We start from the raw sequence: 24,819 nt of genomic DNA on the forward strand, positions 1-24,819 counted from the left end.
TACGAATTGCATAAACGTACGGAAAATCATCATAAAAGGACTATATGTTTTGATATCTCATATTATTATTCCTATAAAAAAGAAAATAACCGTAGGATGTCTAAAAAATAAGACGATATACCGATTTGATTTTTTATTACTATTCGTTTTTTAAATCAGTTAATTTATTCTGGAGCCATTCCGTCAGTTTGTTGATCTGATCGAAAACACTGTTTTTGGCGGTTCCGCCGATGGCCTGATACTGTTCAATGCTGTTTTCGTAATTCCAAACCCTGCCTATGCCGATTTCAAAATGCGGACTAAAATTAAACGATGAAAAGGACGTGCGCCCGTCGCATTCGCCAATATATGGTTGACGTACCTGATCTCCCGTAATTCCTCCAGAGTTAAGTCGCATATGGTTACTTTCTTTCTCTCAGCTTCCGCGACGACTTTTCCTGCGATATGATGTGCCGTTCTGAAGGGTACCGATTTACGTACTAAGTAATAGGCAATATCAGTCGCCAACATTTCGAAACTGAGTGACGATCTACATTTGTCCACGTTTACTTGCAAAGTTTTAACAGTACCAGTAGTAACCTATAAAATATTTTAGTATTGTACTGGTAAAAGTACTAAAACTTAAATTATTGAAAACATTTTAACACTTATTTCATACAAGTAACAATATAAAGACATTCCATGTTAAACACATACCTCAAGAATAGATTGCAGCTTATCGAAAGTAGAAAACATGGATTCTTTGTCGTTCTGAAGATCTTTATTGTAGGTTGATGGTAAACTCTTCAGTACCATCATAAAGCTGCAACACTATATTTGCATGTGCAATCATAACTCTTACATTATTAAGTAATACCTGGCCGAAGAGACTACCACCAATACCCCTGATTAGTTCCAAGCTATCAGGATTCCTTTTCTGTGGCATTAAGCTACTACCAGTTGAAAAGCTTTCATGTACTGTAATAAATTCGAATTCCTTGGAGCTGAAAATTATGAGGTCTTCGGCCAAACGACTCAAGTGGATCCCAACCATCGATGCCCAGAATAAGAAATCAGCTAAAAATGTATTGCGACTTATGATATTCTCTTATAAGTTTTTTACGATTTACTAGATACCTATAAAATCTCTATCGCCAACTGTTTGCATACTATTCTGTGTTATATGAGAGAAATTTAGTTTCTTTGCCAATTCCAAACGGTCAACGTTAAATGGGTTTCCAGCCAAAGCTCCGCTACCTAGAGGCATTGTATCTAGAATACTTATGTTGTTTTCTAGTCTTTCGCAGTCATTTTTCAAGTTCCAAGCATGGCTAAAACGAAGAAAAAAAAATTGCATTTAAAAATTACGTTTTAACTAGGGTTTATTTTAAAAATATGTTATAAGTAATAGTAGCCAAAAGCTTAATTCTTAATTTAGTGAATATAATACCCGAATGGTGATTTTAACACTGAGACATTACCTTAAAAGATAATGAGCCCATCTGACAGGTTGAGCTCTTTGTAGATGAGTATAACCAGGCATAATTACATCGATTTCTTCTGTTGACCGTTTCACAATCACCTGTATCAATTCACATAATTTCTCTTCTAATACACCCAAATTGGCCTTCAACCATAGTTTCATATCTGTGACAACTTGGTCATTACGGCTGCGACCGACATGTAATTTCGTGGCTGGCTCTCCAATGAGTTCCTGACGATGTTCTTTTTAATTATTATATCAACAATTAACATGAATCATCTTACTTTTAGTCGTCGTTCATTAACAGTATGTATATCCTCCTCTCCAGCTTTGATCACGAACTCATCGTTATCCCATTCGAGTTTGATTTCATCTAGTCCAGCGCAGATAGAGTCTGCTTCAGTTTCGGTCAGCAAATTGATGTCCTTGAGACTCTGAGCGTATGCCTTGCTTCCTTCTATATCTTCCGCGTACATTCGCCTATCTAAGTTTAAGGAGCAGTTTAGTTTCTCCAATTTCGAGTTGGTTTTGCAAGTGAATCTTCCGCCCCATAGCTTGTGATTTTCTTGCGCCTAAAATACCCGATATTAAACGCTAATTATATAATTTTAACTTAGTTTCCATTGAAACATTGTGTAAGTTATATTATTATCAGTTTATAGAAGAACTTAACGTTGTTGTGAATGAAACCTTCAAAATGAGCATTGTTGTGAAGTAAAATGATAAATTTTAGATCCTTACCATTCCTTAAACGATTTAAATTAATTTAAAATAATATCAAGTGTTGTTTTGCTTATTTTGTTTCGATATGAACTGAAGATTTTTTCAAAATATTATAGTATATAAGGTCGTACCATTCTGTAATGTTATCTTACGAGGTTAAAAAGATTAATGTGTATGTTAAAAGAGAAGAATAAACCTATGTACATGCATGCATAACACGCAGTTTTAATATACACAGTCAGATACTGCCAGTTAGTGTCAAAACTCCGCGGTAAATAATGTTTTTACTTTTGGTTGCAAAACTGTTTGATTTCATGAATTTTAAACAATGGCTAAAATTTATCTTTTATCAGTAATTTAACGCTATAATAATCCAGCAGCGAATTTGTTAACAGAAACAAACTAGTGATTTTAAAATATAAATATCACATGATTGATAAGGCGGTGACAATCACAACTAAATTGAGAAAGAGTTAAGACATGAATTGTATAATTCTCGATGTATATGTTTATGGAACTGGAAGATGATAGAAATAAAGTAGGCGATGTAAATGAGAGGAGTTTCATATAAAAACAAAATATTGTTGATTAGCATTTCTGTTCATAATAATAAGGAAGAAATCTTTAAAAAATATTGTGTGTGCAGTAGAATCATTAAACCATCTGTTTCGTGACAGAAACTTGCAGTAGGGATAATGTTGTAGAAGGTTCATCCCGGAATAATTAGTTAGTTCATAAATTATTATTATTATGTCTGTAAAACTTTGACAGAAACTGACTTAAATTTTATATAAATCATTGTATTTTAATAGAACTGTGTTTTGGTGAATTACTGAATGTAGCTACTGTACTTTTAATCTTTTTACTAGTTTCTGATATTTAACGCCAGTCTCACAGATTGCTGTTTATAAACCTACGAGTGATTCCTTTGTCTTGCAATGTAAATTCTGCTGAATGATCCTATTGATAGATGTGTTTGAGTTTAGAATGACAGAATGCAAATTCTTCTTGACAAATTTGAAAAGTAGCCAAAACAATTTGAAATAGTAGGATTAACAATTACTTTATATGCTCAACATCTATGAAACGTAAATAATTAAAAAGTTTGAGGCTAAATTGTTTAATTCCCATTTTTATCCACACAACTGACAAACAAAAAATGTCATTTCACTAGCTGACTATAAGTACAATTTTCAGTGATAACATTTTTTCTTTCTTTAAATAATACAATATAGTTACAGTAGAGCAATATGTTTAAATGTGTCCCTAATGGATTATCTCTAATTTGTGTTCTGTTTTAACTAAAAACCTAATGTTACCTCTAATAATTGATATCGGACCAGGGCACAGTAAAACTGGTTAATATATTTTTCAAAATTGGGAATGATTCAGACAATATGACCAAGGACTTCTATGTAGTTTAAAAAAATATATTAAGATTTTTTGGAAAAGGATAAGATATCATAATGGTAGCATATAATCGGCCAACTCAATATTTAAAATAAAAGAAGAAATAAAGAGAAGTTTTAACATTATGTAAAACCATAACAGATTCATCCTGCTTCGATTTTGGTCAGCCCATTATTGTCCTTTAGACCGTGAACACGTATACACACAAGACTACATTGTTTGATTTCATGCCTTCAGCATATATTAATTTGTATGAATTTAAGAAATAGTTTCATTTATCCAATTATGAGTTGGTCAGGTAAGTTTCTTCTGCCCCGTAATAACCCGTAGTAAGGGTATCTACCTGTACTAGAAAAATGTCGATATTACAATATATCGATATTTCAAAAAATATCGATGTTTCGATTTCGATATTTTTAATAAAATATATTGAAAGAAATACATGATGGTAAAGTTAAGTATCAATTTAAAAAGTTTATTACATATAATTATTTGGTTTTTTATAATGTTTAAGAAATATATTAAATTTTTTTTTGTAAAAAAATATCAGCTAACAAAAATATCGATATTTTTTCAAAAAATAACTACGGGCTAGTAAAATATAAAATATATAATATATAACACTGCTTGAACGATATCTTCAATATGAAGGAAAATATATTATGAACAAGCTGCTAATTCTATAAGTGAACATATTTCTGGCAACATGGTGAAGTAATTTTATTTATTGTTTTAATATAATTTTCTTCTTTCAATATCATAATAAATATGCTACATTGTCATTCAAGCAATCATGGTTAAAATACCTGAGAGCTTAAAAAAAAACAACAGAGCTCTAGTCAGCCAATTCAAGATTTAAAATAAAAGAAAAATATATAAAAGCGTTAACATTAAGACATTTCAGTGGTAGTTACAAACCTCAATGGCAATATTAGACGCTTTCCAACGTTTATTTTTCCTATTGAGTTTATTCAGTTAAAATTCAAACAGACAGAGATCCAGAGACATAGACTGCAATGGTCTGGATATGTTTGTTAAACTTATTTGGTTAAATTGACCATTAATTCTAAAGAAAATCTAGATTGGTGTTATAGGGTTTGATATGAATAATAAAGTGACAATCTTTAAAACTAAGAACGCTACACTTAAAACAAACACACTGATTATTTTAAAATATTATTTATTAAAATACAAACATCACATGATCGATAAAGCAGTACACAATCACAATTAAATTGAGAAGGAGTTAGGAAATAAATTACAAAATATATGTATAATATATGACGTAATAGACTTAAAGCATTAAAAAGCGATATAAAAATAAGAAAAAAAGTCCAACGGTACCAACTATAAGGATTACTTCTCTTAGTGACGCCTAACGATCACTTGCATCGTCGGTGCGGCCAAGAGATCAAACATTTACGTAATTATGTTATCGATTGAGCTAGTTAATAGATTTTTTTATCATCTTCATTATTAAATCTAGTTTTGAGGAACTTATAGCTAATAGGGCGGAAATTATCGTTGATCGTTACTTGTCTAAATTAAATATAAATTAAGGAGATAATTATATATGTATAGTAACAGTTCGGTGGGGATCTACTAGTAATGTTGGGAATGGTTTGATTCTCTTAGTGTCTGGATCCTTCAGATCGATGGCATTTCTTGATATTCCTGAAGAAAGAAATTTAATTAGAAGAATAGAGTTTAAAAAGTGTTTCAATATATATGGACTGTTAAAAGCGTACACTTTAAATATTTAATACTTAAGCGGAAGATAGCTTTTAATCTCTAAATAATTGCGTCTTTAATTAAAAGTGTATTGAACAGTGATATTACTTTATCTAAAAGGGCCAGGTCATATTAGGAAAAAGTACACTTTTAACAGTATTAGTGAAACACCCAGTAATATACAATAAGTAAATAATTATAATATATATGTGTATTCATATATGTCATGTATTCCAGATACAGTATTTGAAAATATTTTTGACAATATGGCGAAGTAGTTTTCATTTATATTTTATTGTTTAATTCCATATACATATTGTTTTATACTGGGCGTTTAGTAATATTTTTCTAATTAGATGTTTTTTAAATAAATAATCTAAATACATTATTAGGTTCTACTTCTACTATGATGATACTACATTAGGTAATGAACAAGATCAGTATCTACTCATCGCAAATACACTAACTAGATCATGCAGTACAGTTTTGGAAAGTCTATCACTATTTCAAAATGTTTAAATGAGATTAGTACGTGGTTATGAATGAGTAATGAGTTATGTGTAAGAAGTAAGTGTGTTAGTTATGGTAAGTATGTATGTATGTAATTGTATATCTTGATTGAGATCGGTATGGTGTTAATCAACAATATAATGTAAAACAAATTTGTAATGAAATCCAAATGTGGATATTAAGTTAAATGAGTTCAAATGATACAATATAAGATTGTACAAAGTTTATTACTGGAATATGAGAAACATATTTGGTGATGCTGTGTTGGAGTATATCATGTAGCAACATAGAAATATGATTTGATATGAAATATGAAAATATGATTACAATAAAAAGGTCTAAAAGAATGAATACTCCGTACATATTCATAAAAGGGTAACTTGTTCCCAAACATATTTTTTGTACCTGAAAAATTTACGTCAATCATTAATAGAATGTAGAATAACGAAATAGTGTCATATATCTTAAGAAAAAAGAGAAACTATTTTAATGAATAGAGTTGTTATGTGTAGTAAATAAGTCATTGGCACTTTAGGTATACATGCACTCCAATAATAGTATATAATGAATGCCTATTAATATGTATAATACGAGGGTTGTCCCAAAACATGGGGCTTGAGGTACAGATACTGGTTTGTTTTTAGCAAGCATGATAAATGTCAACAAACAATTGTTTACAAAAAGTGTCAAGAGGCTCGATATAGAATGAGATCCAAGCCAAGTTGAATGAAGTTCATACCAAATCTGTTTCTGAGTTTTCAACTATATTATTTACAGTTGACTGACTATCCGAGATGATTTTAAGTGATCGAGGAACTAAAGTGGGCTAAATATTGTGGGTAGTATTATTAGTTTTATACGAAATTAAATGAAATCATCTCGAAAAGATATATTGGGGTTAAGAGCCAAGTTAATGAGTTACTCCTGCGAATTTTGAATGATTTCTAGTGAAACTGATGAATAAAATGTTTGGAGGGGGAAGTATACGGTCATCGATTTCAAGAGCGGGTTTTTGGAACATTATGTGTCAACGAGATGAGATTCCTGGTAAAACAGAAGGAATTAAATATGTTTACGACCTTTTTAGACTGAAACACGGGTATTTGCTCAAATTAAATAGGCCGATCGAAGTAGATGTTGGTATATTGCGGATTAGATGGAAAAGGCGATTTTTAGGGATACACATTGAATAATCTACGCCGTTTACATGGAAAAAGAAAAACAGCAACTTTAGAGCGGAGAACTGGGGTGAGAGAAGAAATGAAGAGAAAATTAATGGAACTAAAATTCACGTTATTCTACAATAACATTCACCATATTCAAGAAATGACACAAATCACATTTTCTAACCGGATTAAAAAAGATAAAATGCTTGGAAAGCGGACTAAAAAGTGATAATGTTGAACAATCCTTGTGGTAAAACCAGAAAATGTTTTAGTTAATAAAAATGTAAACACGTGTGCTTTTAAGTAAATGTAATGAGACATATATAGTGCCAATAAATGATATAACAGGTACGTGCTCGAAGTTGCTATTCATATGTTAGATGAAGTTGATATTTAAATAGTAGATTGAAATGAGATGAAAAGAAGGAAGTATTTCAAAGATATGTCTTAGAGCATATTGGTAAGTAGAAATTGTATATCTTAAGATAGATTGCTTCTGACTTTTATTTAATGAAATAATGTTGTGATCTGATATTGATACTCAAATAACATTTCGATTAACTGAAAATTAATTGCAATCAACACTAAATGAATTCATTATATAGGGTTTGTTTTAATAAGGACGGGTCGTTGTTGAAATAAAGTGAAATAAGCTGCATGTCTGTCTAGTAACTTCTTTCTTTATTCACCGTAATATAACACCGTTTGAATTGAGTGAAATTGAATTTAAGTGAAACATAGTGTAATTACTGATTATTTTCCTTGCTATAGATTATTTTTCGAGCAACATTTGGACGTTCTGTTTACTTGTGTAACTTGTCATAATGATTTGGCATCAGTGACTGAACATCGACCAGCCTTTATCGAAAAACCCCATATAAAACAAGAAAATAACGAATGTTAAGCAATAGCCAATGCATATCTGGCGTTACGGTAGCAAAGCTGTTACGAATATATCTCGTTCGCTCCAACGCAAGTACCTAAGTCTGATACTGATCGTCATTCACTACCTAAGTCGAACCATCGAGACCTAAACCACGAGAAGTCACGAGCACAAGCACGGGCACTCATCCTCCCGCGTGTACGCGTGCTTGTGGCGTCTTCGAACGGCACAAGCGGGTACGTACGCTGTGGAGATCCGGTGCTGGGTCACACCAGACTCTTTGTGCGTCGAGGTCATCCGTTGCGACGCGTGATGGTGACCTCTGGCGACGCTGGAAGACGTCGGCCGACCTGATGAGCTGCTAATTGTTTCTGTAAAAACAGAATGTATAAAAACGTTGTTTAATCGGTGATAATTATTAGGTGATGGAATTAATTCGTAGCGTAATTAACCAATTAAGGGGTTATTAACAACAATATGTTGAATTTTATGCACGATCTTTTTCACCAGAATAACAGAATGCACTATCGTCTCAAAAACAGGGATTTTAAATGAGACCGGCGAACGAACAGGGAACTGTGTTGATAAGTTACAAATATTTGCAATGCAGCAGTATATAAGTATGTAAGTTTTTGTAGTCACGGAAAATTGGTTTCAGTGAGGCAATCTGTACGGAGGTTAATTTGTAGCTTCGAAAATTTGAACCACTTATCAATTACGAGGATTAATATTTATATTTTGAGCCTAATAATGAAAATACAGTACATGCGCTTAAACCAATCGTCGTAACACTTTTTTCCATTCTGACTGAGGTACCCCCAAAACCCGATTTTCAATTGCATTGGATTTAAAAAGTCACTTGTTGCCAAATCAGAACTGTACGGAGGGCACTGAGCTGTCAAATAGGTGGTAATTATTAGAGTACCGCCTATTACAAATAATCGTAATAAACGCAACGATGAATAAGCTGAATTATTCATAGAATTTAGTGGAATACGTTTATTCCAGCTGAATGATACAGAATCTACAATACATACAAATCCTGTTTATCAGACCGATATATCTGTAAATTTCTTCAATGGAGGTTGCCACAGAAATTGATACAACCTCAATGCTAAAAGACTCTCACGCTGAGAAGTCACTAAAGAGCTGTCACGAAAAGCAATCATCATGTTGACATACATATTCAATGCCTGTTTGAGACTGAAGCATGTTCCGGAATATTTTAAGGTTGCTCGAATAGTTATGCTCAGAAAACCTGGCAAATCTTACAGGCCTATTTAGCTGCTACCTGCGATTTCAACATTATTTGAGAATCTGCTGTTAAAATGTACCATTTATAGAAATACCAGTTTTCCAGTGTGGATTTCGAAATGACCGATCACGAGGTGCAGAGGCCAACAGCTGTTGTTGAAAAGGCATCGGAGGAAAAGAAATACTGCCCTGTAATATTCCTGGACGCCTCACAAGCTTTTAACGGTGTATGGCGTTTGGGGTTAATCTACAAAATGAGCAAATTGTTACCGCGGAATTACCGTCGACTGCTGAAATCATATCTTTTCGAATGGGGTTCACCAGGGTAGTGTCTTGGGACCACTCCTGTATTTGCTCTATACTGTTGATATCCCAACAACAAAAGAAACAACACTTGGAATAGGTGCCGACAACATAGTTATTATGGCAAAAGATTATGACAAATGAACTGGTGCTGAAAAATACAGCTTAATAGCTCCAAATCTCCAAAAATGTATGTCTACCAATTGATACGAACATCTTTTTGAGCTGTTGTCAAACAATGCGGGATCAAACGTGAACAAATCTTTTGCACAGCTAAATGTTCATGCAATATCTTGTCGATGCTCTTTATATTACGAGTAATGCACAAGAATGACCCAATCTCACGCTGTCACATCAAATAGAGCCTAACAACAGAGTATTGCCAAGGCTAAAAATATAAATAGCAAACCGCCTAAACTTAATTGCTCTAGGAGTTTAAGATGTATGTGTAATAAATATGTATATGTACATAAAACGCGGATTTTACAATTTTGGGGATATTGGCCATATAGATATTAAACAGTACCCAGATGAGTGGGGAGCCCTGTGGAACACCAGAGTGGATAAAAGAACTAGTCGAAAAGAATCATCGACTTTAACTTGGAATTTCTTTAGTTCATTTCTGAATGTCTATCCATAAAAATGCGAGAGTCAGGGACCAAGAGAAATTCTTTTCTTTTCTGCGCTAATTTCTCGAATTGTAACCCAAAAATGTACCTCGTTGTATTGAAAAAGAAAACGAGTTATCGCTATACAAGTTACGAGTTTAACATTTTTAACAGTTAATGTACTTTACCTTTACTGTTACTTTCTCGCTTGTTGTAACTTCTCGATCTTGATTCTTCGTTTCTTGTTCTCGATTTATCTCTGGAACACTTCTCGGCTGTGCTTCTTATGGTAGAAACAGCGGTTTTGTGTCTTATTTCTGGTAAGCTACCCAAAATCCTAAAAAAAAATGTCATTGGTATAGTAACAGTAGAGGCAGAACACCCGCTACCATTTTAATTGTGCGCCATCTTGGTTATGTGAGGTTTAGCTCAGTTTCGCTTTAACCGTTGTGTTGTGTAGACGTCCAAATTTTAGTATGGATAAATATACGCCACAAGAACGAGCAGAAATAGTGACAATATTTATTTAAAATAATCGTTTCATTATTGCCACTAAGCGGAAATTGCGTCAATGGTATCGGGACCTGCCCCACGCTATATAATAAAAGTACATAGTTTTTAAAAAATCTGCATGTTATTTAACTTTATGTTGAAGCATACTGACTCACTTAGCTTCACTTTTCAGTATGTGTCATTTCGTCAATGAGTGAACTAAATATTTTTCAGTGCGTTGAAGGTCTAAATTTGTACCGAGTAAATCGCTTTTGCGGGAAGTGTTACTTTTTTACTTGAATTTTGGGAAAAAGACGGCTGAAAGACATCGAATTGGTTGCAAAGCTGATGGTAACCATGTTCCATCGTTTTCAACTTGTGAATATTGGATTCGACATTTTAAAAGTGGTGATTTGGTGTTCTGGAGAGGCAAGAAACTTAAAGACGAGGATTTGGAGGCATTACTCGATGATGATCTGTGTAAAACGCAAGAAGATTATGCAGAATTGTTGGGAATAACACAAGAAATAATTTCCAATACCTTAAAGAACATGGAAATGATCAAAAGATTGTAATAATAAGATGTGTAAATATACGCCACAAGAACGAGCAGAAATAGTGACAATATTTATTTAAAATAATCGTTTCATTATTGCTACTCAGCGGAAATTGCGTCAAAAATAACCTAATGGTCCAGTGCCTCACAAAACCAACCGAAACACCAAACCGAATTTTCGACAGTACGGTACGACAGCAGACAGGCCTCGTTCTGTAAGACAACGGACGTCTCGTAACGCTGAAAATGTGGCTCTGGTGCGCGATAGTGTTGCAGAGTCTCCAGAAACATGAATTCGGAGAAGTGGTTGCCAGTTATACATTTCTGCGCGCAGTTTAAGGCAAATTTTGAAAATGTTCTGGTACAAAATTCAATTAGTCCAAAAATTTCTACCGAGAGTACAGTAATGCAATCCTAAGACTGTCTGGTGAAATTGAAGATTTTTCGTCTAAATTGATAATGAACGAAGCCCATTTTCTTCTCAGTAGCCACGTCAATAAACAGAACAGTCTGTTTTGGGGAACTAAATGTCTCACGAAATTGAAGACATTTAGCTTCAGACGTTACAGGATGTCCTGAACAATGCCTTAAAAAAATCGAAAGTTGATATAATTTTTCAATCATAACGAAAAAAAAAGTAAAGACCAAATAAACTTTTTATGAAAACCAAACTTACTTATCTTTGTTTTGAGCAAAGTTATAGACAATCAAAATGGTAGTGGAACTTTGTCCCACGTTGTATAAGTCAGACGAAAGATATTAGATGCTTGCGTGTATTCTGATCGATTTTTTTCTTTAAAAAGGCATTTATTACAATATATTATATAATATAATTTTACAATATCTGTTACCATGCAGTTAAGAAATGTGGCATCGATCTGAAAAGTGGTAATAAGATGGTGGTATGTTTGGCGAGTACGCTGACGTTGGTAAAATTTCTATTTCACGCTGCAATAGTGTATCCTTGATAATTTTTAGAACGTGTAACCGAGCGTTGTCATGCAAGAGGATTACTTTGCATTTATTATTTGATATTGTATTTTTCCAATAATACGTCGTTCAATTTGTTCAAGTGACATCGGTAGAGATTTCAGTTCAGTAGAGAAGCAGTTCGTAATATAATATAACCTGTTGATGCCACCATATACACAGCAAGACCTTATGGTCGATTCATCAATTGCTAAGCTGTCCGAAAGCCTTGAGAATTTGAGCTGAGTTTTGGTGCAATAATTCTTATAATTCATTATTTTTGAACTTTTCTGGATCTTCAGGCCGTTCTTTACGTTCCTAAAAGTAGTTCATAGGTTTCGGCAGTAGATCTCTTCAAATAAAACACCAAAAGTAATAAATATCGGTTTGGATTAGTTTTTTATAGTTGTTTACTTTTATATTTTGCGTTTTCACTAATAGATATTGTTGATCAAAATACACGCAAGCACTTAATTTATTGTTTTGTTCTGTTGTTGTTATTGGATTTTAAAGTACGAGAACATTTTAAGTAAAGGACCAGATGAGTATCTCATTTTGGTCATGCTTTAAATGTGATTATTATGTGACAATATGCATGGAGGATCAATATTGAATATGAAGATATAATATTGAATATAATAAGAAGTTATGTTGGTAATTGTATCTGAAGGGGACAGGAGAAAATATGCAATGTCACATTTTTATGTTGTCTGGATAGGACATCTCACTCATCACCATAAATTCTAACCTATTAAAGCTACATGTTAGAAAAACATCGAAATTGTATGTAATATAGTTTTGACTGCTAAACGGTTTAATATACGATCTATAAGCGAAACAAAAAACATAAATTATTGTATAGACTTTCTAAATGGCCAATTAGTTATTATTAATGGCGCCCTGGAATTTAATTTGCACAGAGTGTCCTTTTTTATAAACATTTTTATAAACAATTTCTCTCGTATTTATTGTATGAAAAAATTTCATTATAATCTCAATATTTGAAATATTTTATTTGAATGTTCGGGTCTTTTGATTGACACTAAAATCCAATAATAAGAAGCCAAAACATTTTATTACCTGAGAAGTTAGGGCTTCTTAAGTCAGTTACCATGCAGTGAACCTCTGGTATCAATTTAATTCAACTTAATGTGTAACGTCTTAATGTCCTTCTGCCAGTCCGATGATAAAAGAAGACAAGAGAGATCAAAAGAAGTCTGTGCTTTATCACAGTCAATAGGGGAATGTTTAGACATTATTTTATGTCGGGATTTATGAGATTAAGTTATACCTAGTACCGGAAAGTAATTACCGGTTTTTCTCAGATATCAACAGATATCATTAGGCTTAAGTATGAAATGTTATGATTTGACACATATGTCATTTTATTCTACTGACATTAAGCTTTAAAACTATACTTCTTATATATTGCGAAAGTAATACCGTCATAGATTTATATCTCTTTGAAAATGTTAAGTTTCGAGACTGAAATCGTGCATTTGCGACACGTTTTACTTTTCTTATTTACTTAAAACAAAAAGCCACTGAAAGTCACCGTTTGCTGGTAGAAACTTACGGTAAGTATGCTCTAACCTTAAAAATATGTGAGGCGTGGTTTCGAAAGTTCAAAAGTAGCGATTTCGATGTGTAAGGCAAAGAACGTTCTGGTAGACCGAAAAAGTTTGAAGATGAAACCCAACCCAAACACTTGGCAGAAGCGTTAAATGTGCCCCAAAAATTGTTTAGCGACCAATTACGAGCAATGGGGACAATCCAATAGACGGGAAGATGAGTGCTACATCAATTGAATGATAGGTAAATGGAAAATCGCCCGTGGCAAAGTGCAAAAAAAATCATGGTTATTACTTGGCGAAGCTGGCTGATCGAATCCAAGGCCAAATTGGTCGTTTTGGTAGCAAGAGCTGCGCGCTCTATGTTTGGTGCAGCCAAGAGTGGCCACACGTGGTAATACACTATGAACTGTTGAAACCTGGTGAAACAGTTAACAGTGATCGCTACTGATAGCAAATGATTATTTTGAATAATGTATTGATGGAAGGTACGGTAACGTGATTTTACACCCCAATAACGCGCTATCTCATGGAGCAAAATCGGCCAAGGAAGCGTTAAAAGCCTTGGATGAGGCATGTTATCACACCCGCTATACTCTCCAGACCTTGCCTCCTCCGACTATCAACTTTTCGCATCAATGGGACACGCGCTTGCACAGCAACATCTCGCCAATTTCGAAGAAGTTAAAATATGGCTTGATGAATGGTTTTGCTCAAAGGACGAACAGTTTTTTTGGGAGGGCATCCATAAATTGGCTGAAAGATGGACAAGATGTATAAAATCAAACGGCCAATGTTTTGATAAATACATTTTTCCATTTTCTTGAAATATATGTAATTTTTTCCGAAAAAAACGGTAATGATTTTCAGTAAGGGCGAAAGAACAGTTAAATACTTTTATTTATATTATTATTTATTATATTCTTACCTTTCGTCACTTTTCGTGTGATTTTCCACTTTCTCCGTTCTACTCTTCCTCGCCGGCTTCTTCAGTTCCAACCCGTTGCTCACCGTGAGCTGCGTCGCTTTCGTTTTCTTGATGAGCCTCGGTTTCCTGTGAGGCAATTCGACGATCGCCGGGAGGTCCTCCGACGAACTGCCGTGCGACTGCAGGAGAGCTTCGCGACTCGAAGCTCTCTGAAGCCTTCTAGCTTTAGTAGAAGCCTTGGCCGAGCTGGAATCGCTCGATACCTTCTTCCTCGGTTTCTCCGGCTGCTGCTTGGCGGTGGGCGTAGCCGTTTTCCTCTCCATCGAGGAGGTTTTTCGCCGATCCTTCGGTATACTCTCCACCGAGGACGTGGACGACGTCCTCTTGACTCGGACCTTAGCCGCGCTGGCCAGGGTAGGCCTCATGCGGGCCTGGTTCTTGGCCTGTATGTCTTGGGCCGTGTTCTTCCACGATTTGGTTTCGGAGATCGTGTCGAGGGGCTTTCGAACCTCCTCCTCGTCGGAGGTCAGTCTATTTCTGCAGTCCTCGTCGGTGTATCCGTTTACAGCCTGTAAAATTTGGTCAGCGGCCTTCGTCAACTCGTCTAGGATGCTCGAGTCGAACTCTCGGGCACTGTGATACTTGGACTTGACCATTTTAGTAAGCGGTTTCAGGTTTTCGTAGATTGGCGAAGATGGTGATGATTGCCTTCGACTCGGCGATGACTTTCTCGGTCTCGTTGGTGATGGTGTATGTTTAAAATGCTGCAGAAGGTCCGGTTTTTCCGAGATCTTATTGTCTTTAATCACAGCCGTTTGAATCGTGTTCTTGGTGGCCTTGGAAGGCACGTCCACCCCAAAGTAAGTCATTTCGGACTTCTTCGGTTGTCTCAAGACAATATTCTCGTTGACGTACTTCGATTTGAGTTGAGTGTCGACTATGTTACGGTACTCTTTGTCGGAGAAATACTCTTCTTTGTCGGACCGAAGAGAATCGTCCGTTTTTTTAACTATTTGCGACGGACTAGAGTGGTTTCCTGTCTTGCGGAGATCAGTCGGTGCGACAGGAATCGTTTTCCTTAAGACTACAGGAGAAAATTTACTTCTGGTCGTCGGTACGCTGTATTTCGTATACGATCGATTCAGCTTACTGAAGTCCGTACAGTTGACGTAATTATCTAAAAAGAAAAACGAGAAAACACAAATAAGATTAAAAGGATTCCATTTTTGGTTATTTAATTTGATAAAATATTAGGTTTAATGATTTCGTTTTACTTAAGTTATATTTAAAATAGAAATAGAACTATTTTCGTTATTTATAGTGGTTTCGAATATCAATCCAATGTTTTAGAAGAGTGTACGTTAATTTTGCGTCAGTTACATAACCTCTTAGAATATCAGATACTAGAATATACTAAATTTTAGGGTTAATTAAAGGATATAATTCTTCTGATATATTTACATTTTCGATCTTAATGGCTCTGAACCTCGACTGTTAGAAGATGCACATTTGCAAACTCTGCTGGAGGAAGACTCGATGTAAAGGCAACAAGAGCTTGTCTCTGATCTGGTAGTGATTCGACAGGTATTTCCAAAGTTTGTATCGAATGATGACTCAACATAGTCTAGACCAATTTATTTCAGCATAACAGTCGATCCAATAGTGCAAAAAGTTTTTGAAAAACAGACAGGAGTTCAATGCTGCCAACTCCTTGAGCGATCTGATGTTCGTTGATAATAGCGCTGTATTTGCAGATACTGATGTCGAGGATTCTATATATCATTCTTCATGATATAGTTTGAAACGCACAGCCATATGGCTTGAGATTTAACGAAGAAAAGACTATTAACACCTACTATTGTAAATATTAACGGGATCAAGTTAGAGCAAGTTCAAGATTTCAAGTACTTGTGATCAGTAATACAGCAATTAGCTAAAGTAGTAAACCGAATAGGCCAAGCCACAGGAGCTTTTGCTTCCCTAAGATGGTACCTGTAGGGTTACAATAATCCCTGTTACAATAATTTGGACATGTCTAGCAAATAAAGGCGTGAACGAATTCCTACCTTCTAAATAAATCAAGTGAAGAGTCCAGAAAAGGCCGTATACTATATAAGTAAAGTCTTGAATTGTTGAATTTCTTTTTTGTAGAAGTATATGGACAGACATAATTTAAAAAAATTGTGAATGGCTTCAAAAATTTAAGAATGGACGACAAAGGACATAGTTTAATGTCGCAAGTGAAGAAAGGCGTAAACTATGAGCTAAAGAAACAATCATTTTTCTTAGCAGAAATGCGAATAAGTATTTTTGCAATATATCCTTTGTCTATATATTGCAGAATCTGTGAAGATACCAAAATTGGATTGATTCATATATATATTCAAGAGAAAATATATTCTTTTGTCATAGTAATTGTATAGCCATGTAAGAATGCTCATGTATGTTTTATTTATGTTATATTAATTTAGTATTTTATTATAATTTTATTAAATATAAAAACCAAAATTATGTTCCCGCTAATATATCCAGAAACCGTATTTTCTCAAAGCACTTATTTATAACATGTTATAAATTAATATATAATGTTAGAATAGTGTGTAGTTTTTACGGTGTTTGATCATACATGTCTCTTCAAATGCCATATCTTATAATAATATTTATATGTGCAATGATGATTGATTATGAACTTGATTAAGTTTGTAATTATTGCTAAATAAACTTCTATATAATTAATAAAAAATTCTATATAATTGTCAACAGATAACCTAGATTCTGCTTAGGTACCTACCTTTCCTACAGAGATAATTTATGCCAAAAATACTATCTAAACGCAAATATTCGATATCGATTTAAATTTAAATTCACTGTCACCGTTCACTATTGGGGTCGAATTTGCATAATTGCAACCAAAAGATATTTTTAATTAACCATAAAGTTCATTAGAACTGTATACGAATATTGGGCAATAATATAGTTTATGTAAAAAAGTTTGATAATTATAAAGTGTAAAACACTTAAGAGGCGGTTTCCCTTGTGCGTTGGAATATATACCTTGCAAAACTTATACACAAATTATTGGAGGTAAGTTATCCAATTGATTATGAAGTAAAAAATCTTCCAACACTGTAGCATAATGTAGTTTTAATAAATAAATTCGCCTTTTTCAAACAACAGACTCGTTACTTTAAGAGGTCATACCATCTTGAAATTCATTTTTTATTGGTTTAAACTATCTGAGTGTGCTTTGAGCTTAACGTGTGAGCTTCACAATTTTATTTTAATTAATTGTGCCGTTTTTGAGAAAAACACAACAAAAAAAGGTTAATTTTGCAAAACACCAAGATAATATAACCCCTTAATATTGCACAGTGCTTTTTGGTGGTTTAGTTTTAGATTTTTTTACGTACTTGCAATGTTATTAAATTACATTTCGCATATCTCCAATTGCGGTAAAATTTTTTAACAATATATTTTAAAAAAATAATGAATTATAATCGTGATATCTCTGAACTTTGTTTTTATACCTTTTTCCTCCTTAATATCACCATTTTTGAGATCAAATCTTGACTTAACAGCCCTAAAACTACCCCTTCCTGCATCGTTGAGGTTTCTGAACGCCCTCATCTTACTCCAACTGCCCGACACGATGCTACTGGTGTCGCTCTCCATCATGTCCACCTCCCGCTCCGTTATCCGGCTCATCAGTTGCTGGACCTCCTTGTCGGCGTCGCTATCCGTATCGCTAGGAACATCTTCGTAGAGTTTTTTCAGAGCCTTTCGATATGACGATAAAGAAATTGTGCGTTAATTTCGAAACTATTTTTCGCGAATAATTTGATAAAGGGGTTGTTGTAAAGCATGCGTCAAACGTGTCAACTAAAATTGTTCGAAAAATATCAAAATATATAAGTGGAAAATACAAAATTAAAATACATGAAATTTTTGTATGTGTATTAGGTGCTTGTATATATTTTCCGTTATTTTGGAGAAAATGCGAAGTATCAACTGTGTATTAACTTAATTTAACCGTTAAATTCGATGGTTTTGACATTTCTCTATATAAAGTAATAGTTTTCCATTCAGTATTGCTGAGTTATTTGGAGTATAAAGGGGCTGATCATAGAACGCTTAATGTTGCATTTTCTACACTCATTATTTTTGATATTTTAATTAAAAAAATCTGCTTCCTTAGGCTATTAAACATTTTTAGAAACTTATAAGTTTCAATGATTTAAAAGACAATAGATTGCAAGACTTATTGAACCAAAACCTTAAATGAACTTTCAGACAGCTTACGAGTTGACGGATTAACTGTTCCAGTCATTTATATGCGTGTGAAAAGATTCAAACGCAAAAAAACCATTTCGAACCGTCTCGATATTGCTATAGAGTGTTCTACATCATTGTGACTGGCGATGAGAGTAAATCAACTATGATAATCTCAAACGCAAACTGTCATGACTTAGTTCAGGAGAACCATTAATTGAACAAATTAACTGACGTATTGCTGGACAAAAGACCAGCAATAGAGAGTAATAAATGCAAGCAACAGGTTATACTGTTGCTCGAATGAGAAGTTCTGTTGCACTTAGTGCACTCAACAGATATAGCATATTCTGAATTCATATCGATGAGGCATAGCTTGAATGGCACACGGTTTCCAAAGAAGTGCGAAAGTGCCCTCCAACATTGTTCTTTCGACACAGTATAGCCATCTTTCCAGAAAAATCAGGAAAGGTAAAAAATTATGGAAGATTAAACCAATTTTTCTCTATAATAGCCGTTTAAAATTAAGTCATAATACTAATTCTAGTAAAATGTTTGCATATTTTACATTTGGTGTACATATTGCTTTTGTCGTACACCATGATATGCATCGTGGTATAGCTGAAACTTATGATTCACGGTACCAGTTTTATCTGCTGCATCAATCATTTGCATCAAGATATACAGAAATTCATTGTTTTTTAGGTCAAAATAAATTTGCATAAATATACCGAACAATGACAGTACTATTGGGTTTATAGAATATTTTAAAATCAGGACAAGCATATACGACAATATTATTTAGCAACTCAAAGCTATACAATTAGAAAACTTCTTTTTCAACAACCATTTTATATATAATACTGTGATTATTATATATTATGTTGCTCACACTATCAATGTGTGATCATCAATCAATGAACGTTATGATCGATGAGATTAAGCGTTGGTCTGGTAAAGACCATAAGAGTATATAATTTCATGATAATATCTTCAAAGCAATGGATCCAAGTCGTAAATGAATATTTTTCTAACCTTTAAATCAACATACAACAAAACTCTATTTGTGTTTCATTTTCTTCATTTCATTAAAAGAAAAGTGTTGCTAAAGTCATGGATTGCTCTTGGAAATTTACTGTCAACAATAATTCGGCAATAAAAGCTTGTGTATTGACGCTCGCTGAGGTTTTTTGGATGAACCGGATTTTGCATCACAACAATGTTGAAAAACATGAACAAAAGAAGAATATGGAAGTATTAACCTGGAGGCTAATTTACCGGAAATAAAAAGGAAAAAGACAATGGAAAGAACGGTGCAGAGGTCATGTTAACAACTTCAAAATACCTATAAGATAACTAAAAGAGACTGTACTTCAGTAGCCAAAGACATGCTAATGATCATATTTTCATGTTTTTAAATAAAGTTACTATTACTTGTGAACGTTAAAAAAAAGTATAAAATAAACATATTTTATTAAATATTATTTACCATTATTATCATAAAATCAAGGCATGTGATAATGCAAATTCGATGAGTCATGGCTTTAATTATTTAATATTAAACATCGGCGACTCGTAGAAGACTATAGAGAATAGTATAAAAAAGGAATTGAACGTTCTCGAATATTGTTTAAAAATAGACATCTCTATTTATAATAATTGCGATCCAGCATTTAAACAATTAAATAGACAAACTGATCATTTGTCTGGCATTGAAGCGTCAATTATTTTTAATAAAAATGTTAAATAACAATACTATGGTGAGCAGTTATTGAAATTGATTAAATACACTGATAAGTTTATTACACACTATATATAAAAATAAACGAACTAGGATATTAATAACTAGCCTGTTCAGTTAGTTTTATATTAGACGTAGGTCAAGTCTTCGATAAAGTTTGGTATGAAGGAGTTTCAGAAAATATTATCGAAGTAATGCACTGACCTCTTCGACAATATTTAGAATAAAACACAATGAATTAAAGCAGATATGTGTTACATATACAAGATATAATACATATAGATGATATTATCATGGCTATATTTCCCTTACATTGGATACAATAGCAAAGAAGCAACAAAAAAACGGTAACACAATAACAAAATAAATGAGTAGACCGAGATGGAGAATAGAAAATATACATAAACCAACGATTACAAATAACATCATCATTCCATATGGTAACAATGCTCAGTATTTTGGGTTAAATTTTGATTGAAAACGTTTAAATGGCCAAAAGAAAAACATCTATAACAAAATGTCTTTTCAACAAAAAGATAAGGTTATTGTGATTATATTTATTCATTTCTGCAGTTGTTGAGCAACAATTGAAAAATCCCCGGCCTGACTGAATGCACTAGAATTAAATCTACATGTTTTTTAATTAGACCCAACCCTCAAAAGATACGTGTATAAATTTGACAGCTGTCGGATTATTAGTTTGTGAATTATAGCATTTTGAGTGAAGCAACTTTTGTTATGGTGAAAAAGAAATGGATAAAAAGGATTTTAGCGTGTTGATAAAATATTGTTTTTTGACAGGAAAAATACACTTGAAGCAAAAACTTGGCTTGATACCGAGTTTCCGGACACTGCCTCAGGAAAATCAACCATCAAGGATTCGTACGCTAAGTTTAGACGTGGTGAAATGAGCACTGAAGGCGGTGAATGCAGGGGACGCCCAAAAGAGGTCACCGACGAAAACATTTAAAAAGTCCACAAAATGATTTTGAATGACCGTAAATTGAATGAAATAGTAGACACTCTAAAGATATCAATTGAACGTGTCCATTATATCATTCACGAATATTTGGGTATGAGAAAGCTCTGTGCAAAGTGGGTGCCGCGCGAGCTCACTTTTGACCAAAAACAACGACGAGTTGATGATTCGGACCAGTGTCTATAGAGCCCAGATTTTGCGTCGATATGTGACAATGTTTTGGAATGGATGAAACATGGCTCCATCCTTTCACTCCGAACTCCAATCGACAGTCATCCAAGTGGACTGTACACGACGAACCCGCTCCAAAGCGTGGGAAAACGCAACAGTCGGCAAGGTTATGGCGTCTGTATTTTGGGATGGTCAGATCTCAAAAGAATGCTCGCTGGTAAGAAATTTTCGTCGAATGAAAAGGTGATTGTCGAAACCGAGGCCTATTTTGAAGCAAAGGACAAATCGTACTACAAAAATGGTTTCGAAAAGTTGGATGGTCGCTATAATCAGTTTATCATCCTTGAAGGGAATTATGTTGCATAAAAAATACTAATTTTGGCAAAAAAATGGTTTACCAAATGGTTACAGCTCGGGGACTTTTCAATTGACCTGTTATATCAGCCCCTTTGATAGGATCAAAATAGCTGATGAGATGGTTGTTAACTAGACTAAGTTTTCGATATTTATATTATTTATGTACCATAGTATAAAACGACTTGACATATATAACTGTTTTGATAATATATTGATTGCAAGAACTTGAGAAAGTTAGGAAACCTTGTAATGAAAGATCTAGTGGTGAGAATAATAAACATCGCTAGCCATAAACTATCATTATGACTCAGATACGTGGACGACACTTTTGTAATATAGATGCATGGAGAAGAAGCACTACGAGGATACCATGAATATATTTTGGATAGTATATATCCTAGTATATACAATATGTTTATATAAACAGCAAAACGGCATCCTCAAGAATCTAGTAAACTCAGGAATTTTGCAATTTTCCTAAAAAGTTACTACACTTACTAAAAGTATCAACAGTATTCATATATTGGTTTGAAAATAAACGCTTCAAATATAATGTCGAAATGCTCATACAATTTTGAAGGATGCAAATCATGAAGATGAATAATATGTCAGGTCCTAGTATTGTAAATAATTCGAACGATCTACCAATTGTAATTCCACCTCTTCATTCATATCTTAACTTTTCCGATTATTTAATGGTCTGCTTTTAGGTAAATTTAATCCATATTCAGTCAGATAAAAGAGAAAAAGATCTGCAAGCAATATAATAAATACTTATACCGATACATACCCAAGTAGGTGTAAGGTAACAAAAAAAAAACAAGTTTAAAATCCATATTTTTACACATATTTAAAATTATAATCATTGCATTCGAGGTATGTAAAAATGCAAATCTCATGAATCATTGTTATGAAAAGCTTTTGTTGTTTGTTATGACGCATAGAGAACTAGACAGAAATTTATAAACAAAAAAGAAAATGTCATTCATTGCAAACATTCGTAGATTAAAGCAGCGAAATTAAAGAAAAATTACTCAATACGAAATCGCCAATTACCTCAATAAAATTACGATATTGTTCATAAAATTGATTTAATTGAAATCTTAAATAACAATTCGTTGTGAAAGACATATTGGAGCTAAGAGAAAAGTGTCATAATTTTATATATACTGGGCGTATATTAATAATAAGATAATAGCATTGTTTATTAAGTGAGTATATATTTCATCTGTTATTGTTGTTTGTACTTTGTACTTTAGCTATTTTTTCATATAAATATGGGAATGCGATAAATACGAGAATGTGTTTTATGTAATCTTCTGTTACAAAAATTATATTATTATATATAGAATAATTTACAATAATATCTGGTGATTGAAATTGTATAAAGGTTATTGTACCTCTAGAATAAAACTATTTCTTCCCTGCAGTGTATTTTAAGATTCATCAAGGAATTTTTAAGTTATAAATTAGGGTTTTAACATAAACTAATACGGTGACAACAAATAAAGGCATGATATGTATAATAAATTGAATTAACTTATTCGATATATCGAATTATTGTAGACGTGTCTTCATTCTAAAAACATTTTCACCATGTATGTTATGCTCGATTGTTTCAGGTGTTGTGCAATTATTACGTAGATTCTCAAGTTGCTTAGAAAATAGGCACGAAAATACTGGGCCAGCAAATTGATTTTGAGGGATTTGTTTACCATAAAATGGCTACTTACTAGCCAACAAAATTTCTTTTGCTGATAATTCAGTGAGAATCATAAGTAAAATGAAAAAAGTCTTTTAATTTTAATGTTTTAGAAGCAGTCCGATGAGGTTTTGGAAGCTTCAGTTGGATGACTTATGATATGTTAATTTGTATTGAATAATTGTAATAGATAATGGTATTAGGTCCTTGCATGTATTTTCATCAAATATATCTATTAATGGAAATGCGAATATCAATTTAAGCAACTGTTAAAACATGTATATAAAATAACAGTTCTCCCTTTAGTACTAGTGAGTTATTCAGTGTATATAGGCGCTAATCACGAAACGTTCAGACTTGTTTAATTGGAAGAAATCTACTGCCGAAACCCATTAACACTTTTAGAAGATGTTATGTTGATGCTACTCCATCATATCCCAATTATCGGTTTTGGTCTCAACGATTTCAAAGTTTTAATTTTGTTGTCAACGATAAAGAATGCTCTGGAGAACTAGAAAAGTTCGATGACAGTGAATTGCAACATTTATTGGACGAAAATTCAGCGCAAACTCTCTACAGGAAGGAAAATTGCTACCGTATGAATTAACTGAAAAACAACAGTTTGATCGTTTGCGGTATCATCAGATTATCAGAAAGAAATATCTTGATTAATATAAATGTATACGATTATATACTATAATGCCAATGATAATGGGAGGGGTAGTTATACGTTGGAGCCAAATGTCAGGGATAATAATATTTTATAATATGATAATACTTCGTAAAATCTATATAGACATACTTAGAATACATACATATATACATAGATAATATACAGAATATATATTGATGTGGATATATTGATAGGTTTCTGACCTCTGTGTGTTGTTTTTCGAAATAGAAATAATACAAAATGGTGTGATGAAAATACATCCCTCAAAATTAATTCGCAGCCTTTGTACTGAAAAAAGTTATAAAGGTTATTATACAGGGTGGACCTATAGTCCTACGACCTATAGTAGTTTTACTGAATA

The 24,819-nt window shown here is 33.3% G+C and overlaps 2 protein-coding genes and 1 long non-coding RNA gene across 10 annotated transcripts in view; 1 reads left to right on the plus strand and 2 right to left on the minus strand.

Annotated features, from left to right (window-relative positions):
- Positions 1-24,819, plus strand: part of LOC143199574 (uncharacterized) — a 140,272-nt gene that overhangs the window by 8,201 nt on the left and 107,252 nt on the right. The gene's annotated exons all lie outside the window — the stretch shown is intronic.
- Argl (Argininosuccinate lyase) lies at positions 119-2,450 on the minus strand. Of its 2 annotated transcripts, none has more exons than XM_076409460.1 (8): positions 2,317-2,450; positions 1,747-2,034; positions 1,461-1,693; positions 1,117-1,310; positions 857-1,056; positions 697-810; positions 362-579; positions 119-299 (listed from the first exon to the last, which is right to left on the minus strand). In XM_076409460.1, exons 1-8 carry the CDS (start codon positions 2,317-2,319, stop codon positions 140-142), a joined length of 1,410 nt encoding a protein of 469 aa, XP_076265575.1. In that variant the 5' UTR covers positions 2,320-2,450; the 3' UTR covers positions 119-139. The 2 variants fall into 2 exon arrangements, with proteins under 2 accessions (XP_076265575.1, XP_076265574.1); XM_076409459.1 differs by having other exon boundaries at positions 2,204-2,338.
- Positions 4,759-24,819, minus strand: part of LOC143199566 (uncharacterized) — a 360,802-nt gene continuing 340,741 nt past the window's right edge. For 3 of the 6 annotated variants that reach the window (XR_013006488.1, XR_013006491.1, XR_013006490.1), the window contains exons 6-10: positions 18,094-18,343; positions 14,567-15,743; positions 10,239-10,387; positions 7,983-8,256; positions 4,759-5,269 (exon numbers count right to left, since the gene is read on the minus strand). Coding sequence is in view for 2 of the 6 variants with exons in the window: in XM_076409454.1 (XP_076265569.1) it covers positions 5,227-5,269; positions 8,130-8,256; positions 10,239-10,387; positions 14,567-15,743; positions 18,094-18,343 (1,746 nt within the window). In the remaining 4 variants the exon portion in view is untranslated. The remainder of the gene's footprint in view (positions 5,270-7,982; positions 8,257-10,238; positions 10,388-14,566; positions 15,744-18,093; positions 18,344-24,819) is intronic. The other 3 variants (XM_076409454.1, XR_013006492.1, XM_076409455.1) reach the window with 3 other exon arrangements.

Source organism: Rhynchophorus ferrugineus, unplaced genomic scaffold, assembly GCF_030347505.1.
Source record: "Rhynchophorus ferrugineus isolate W39M unplaced genomic scaffold, kcgeb_rfMv2 rfM7, whole genome shotgun sequence".
NCBI lineage: Eukaryota > Metazoa > Arthropoda > Insecta > Coleoptera > Curculionidae > Rhynchophorus > Rhynchophorus ferrugineus.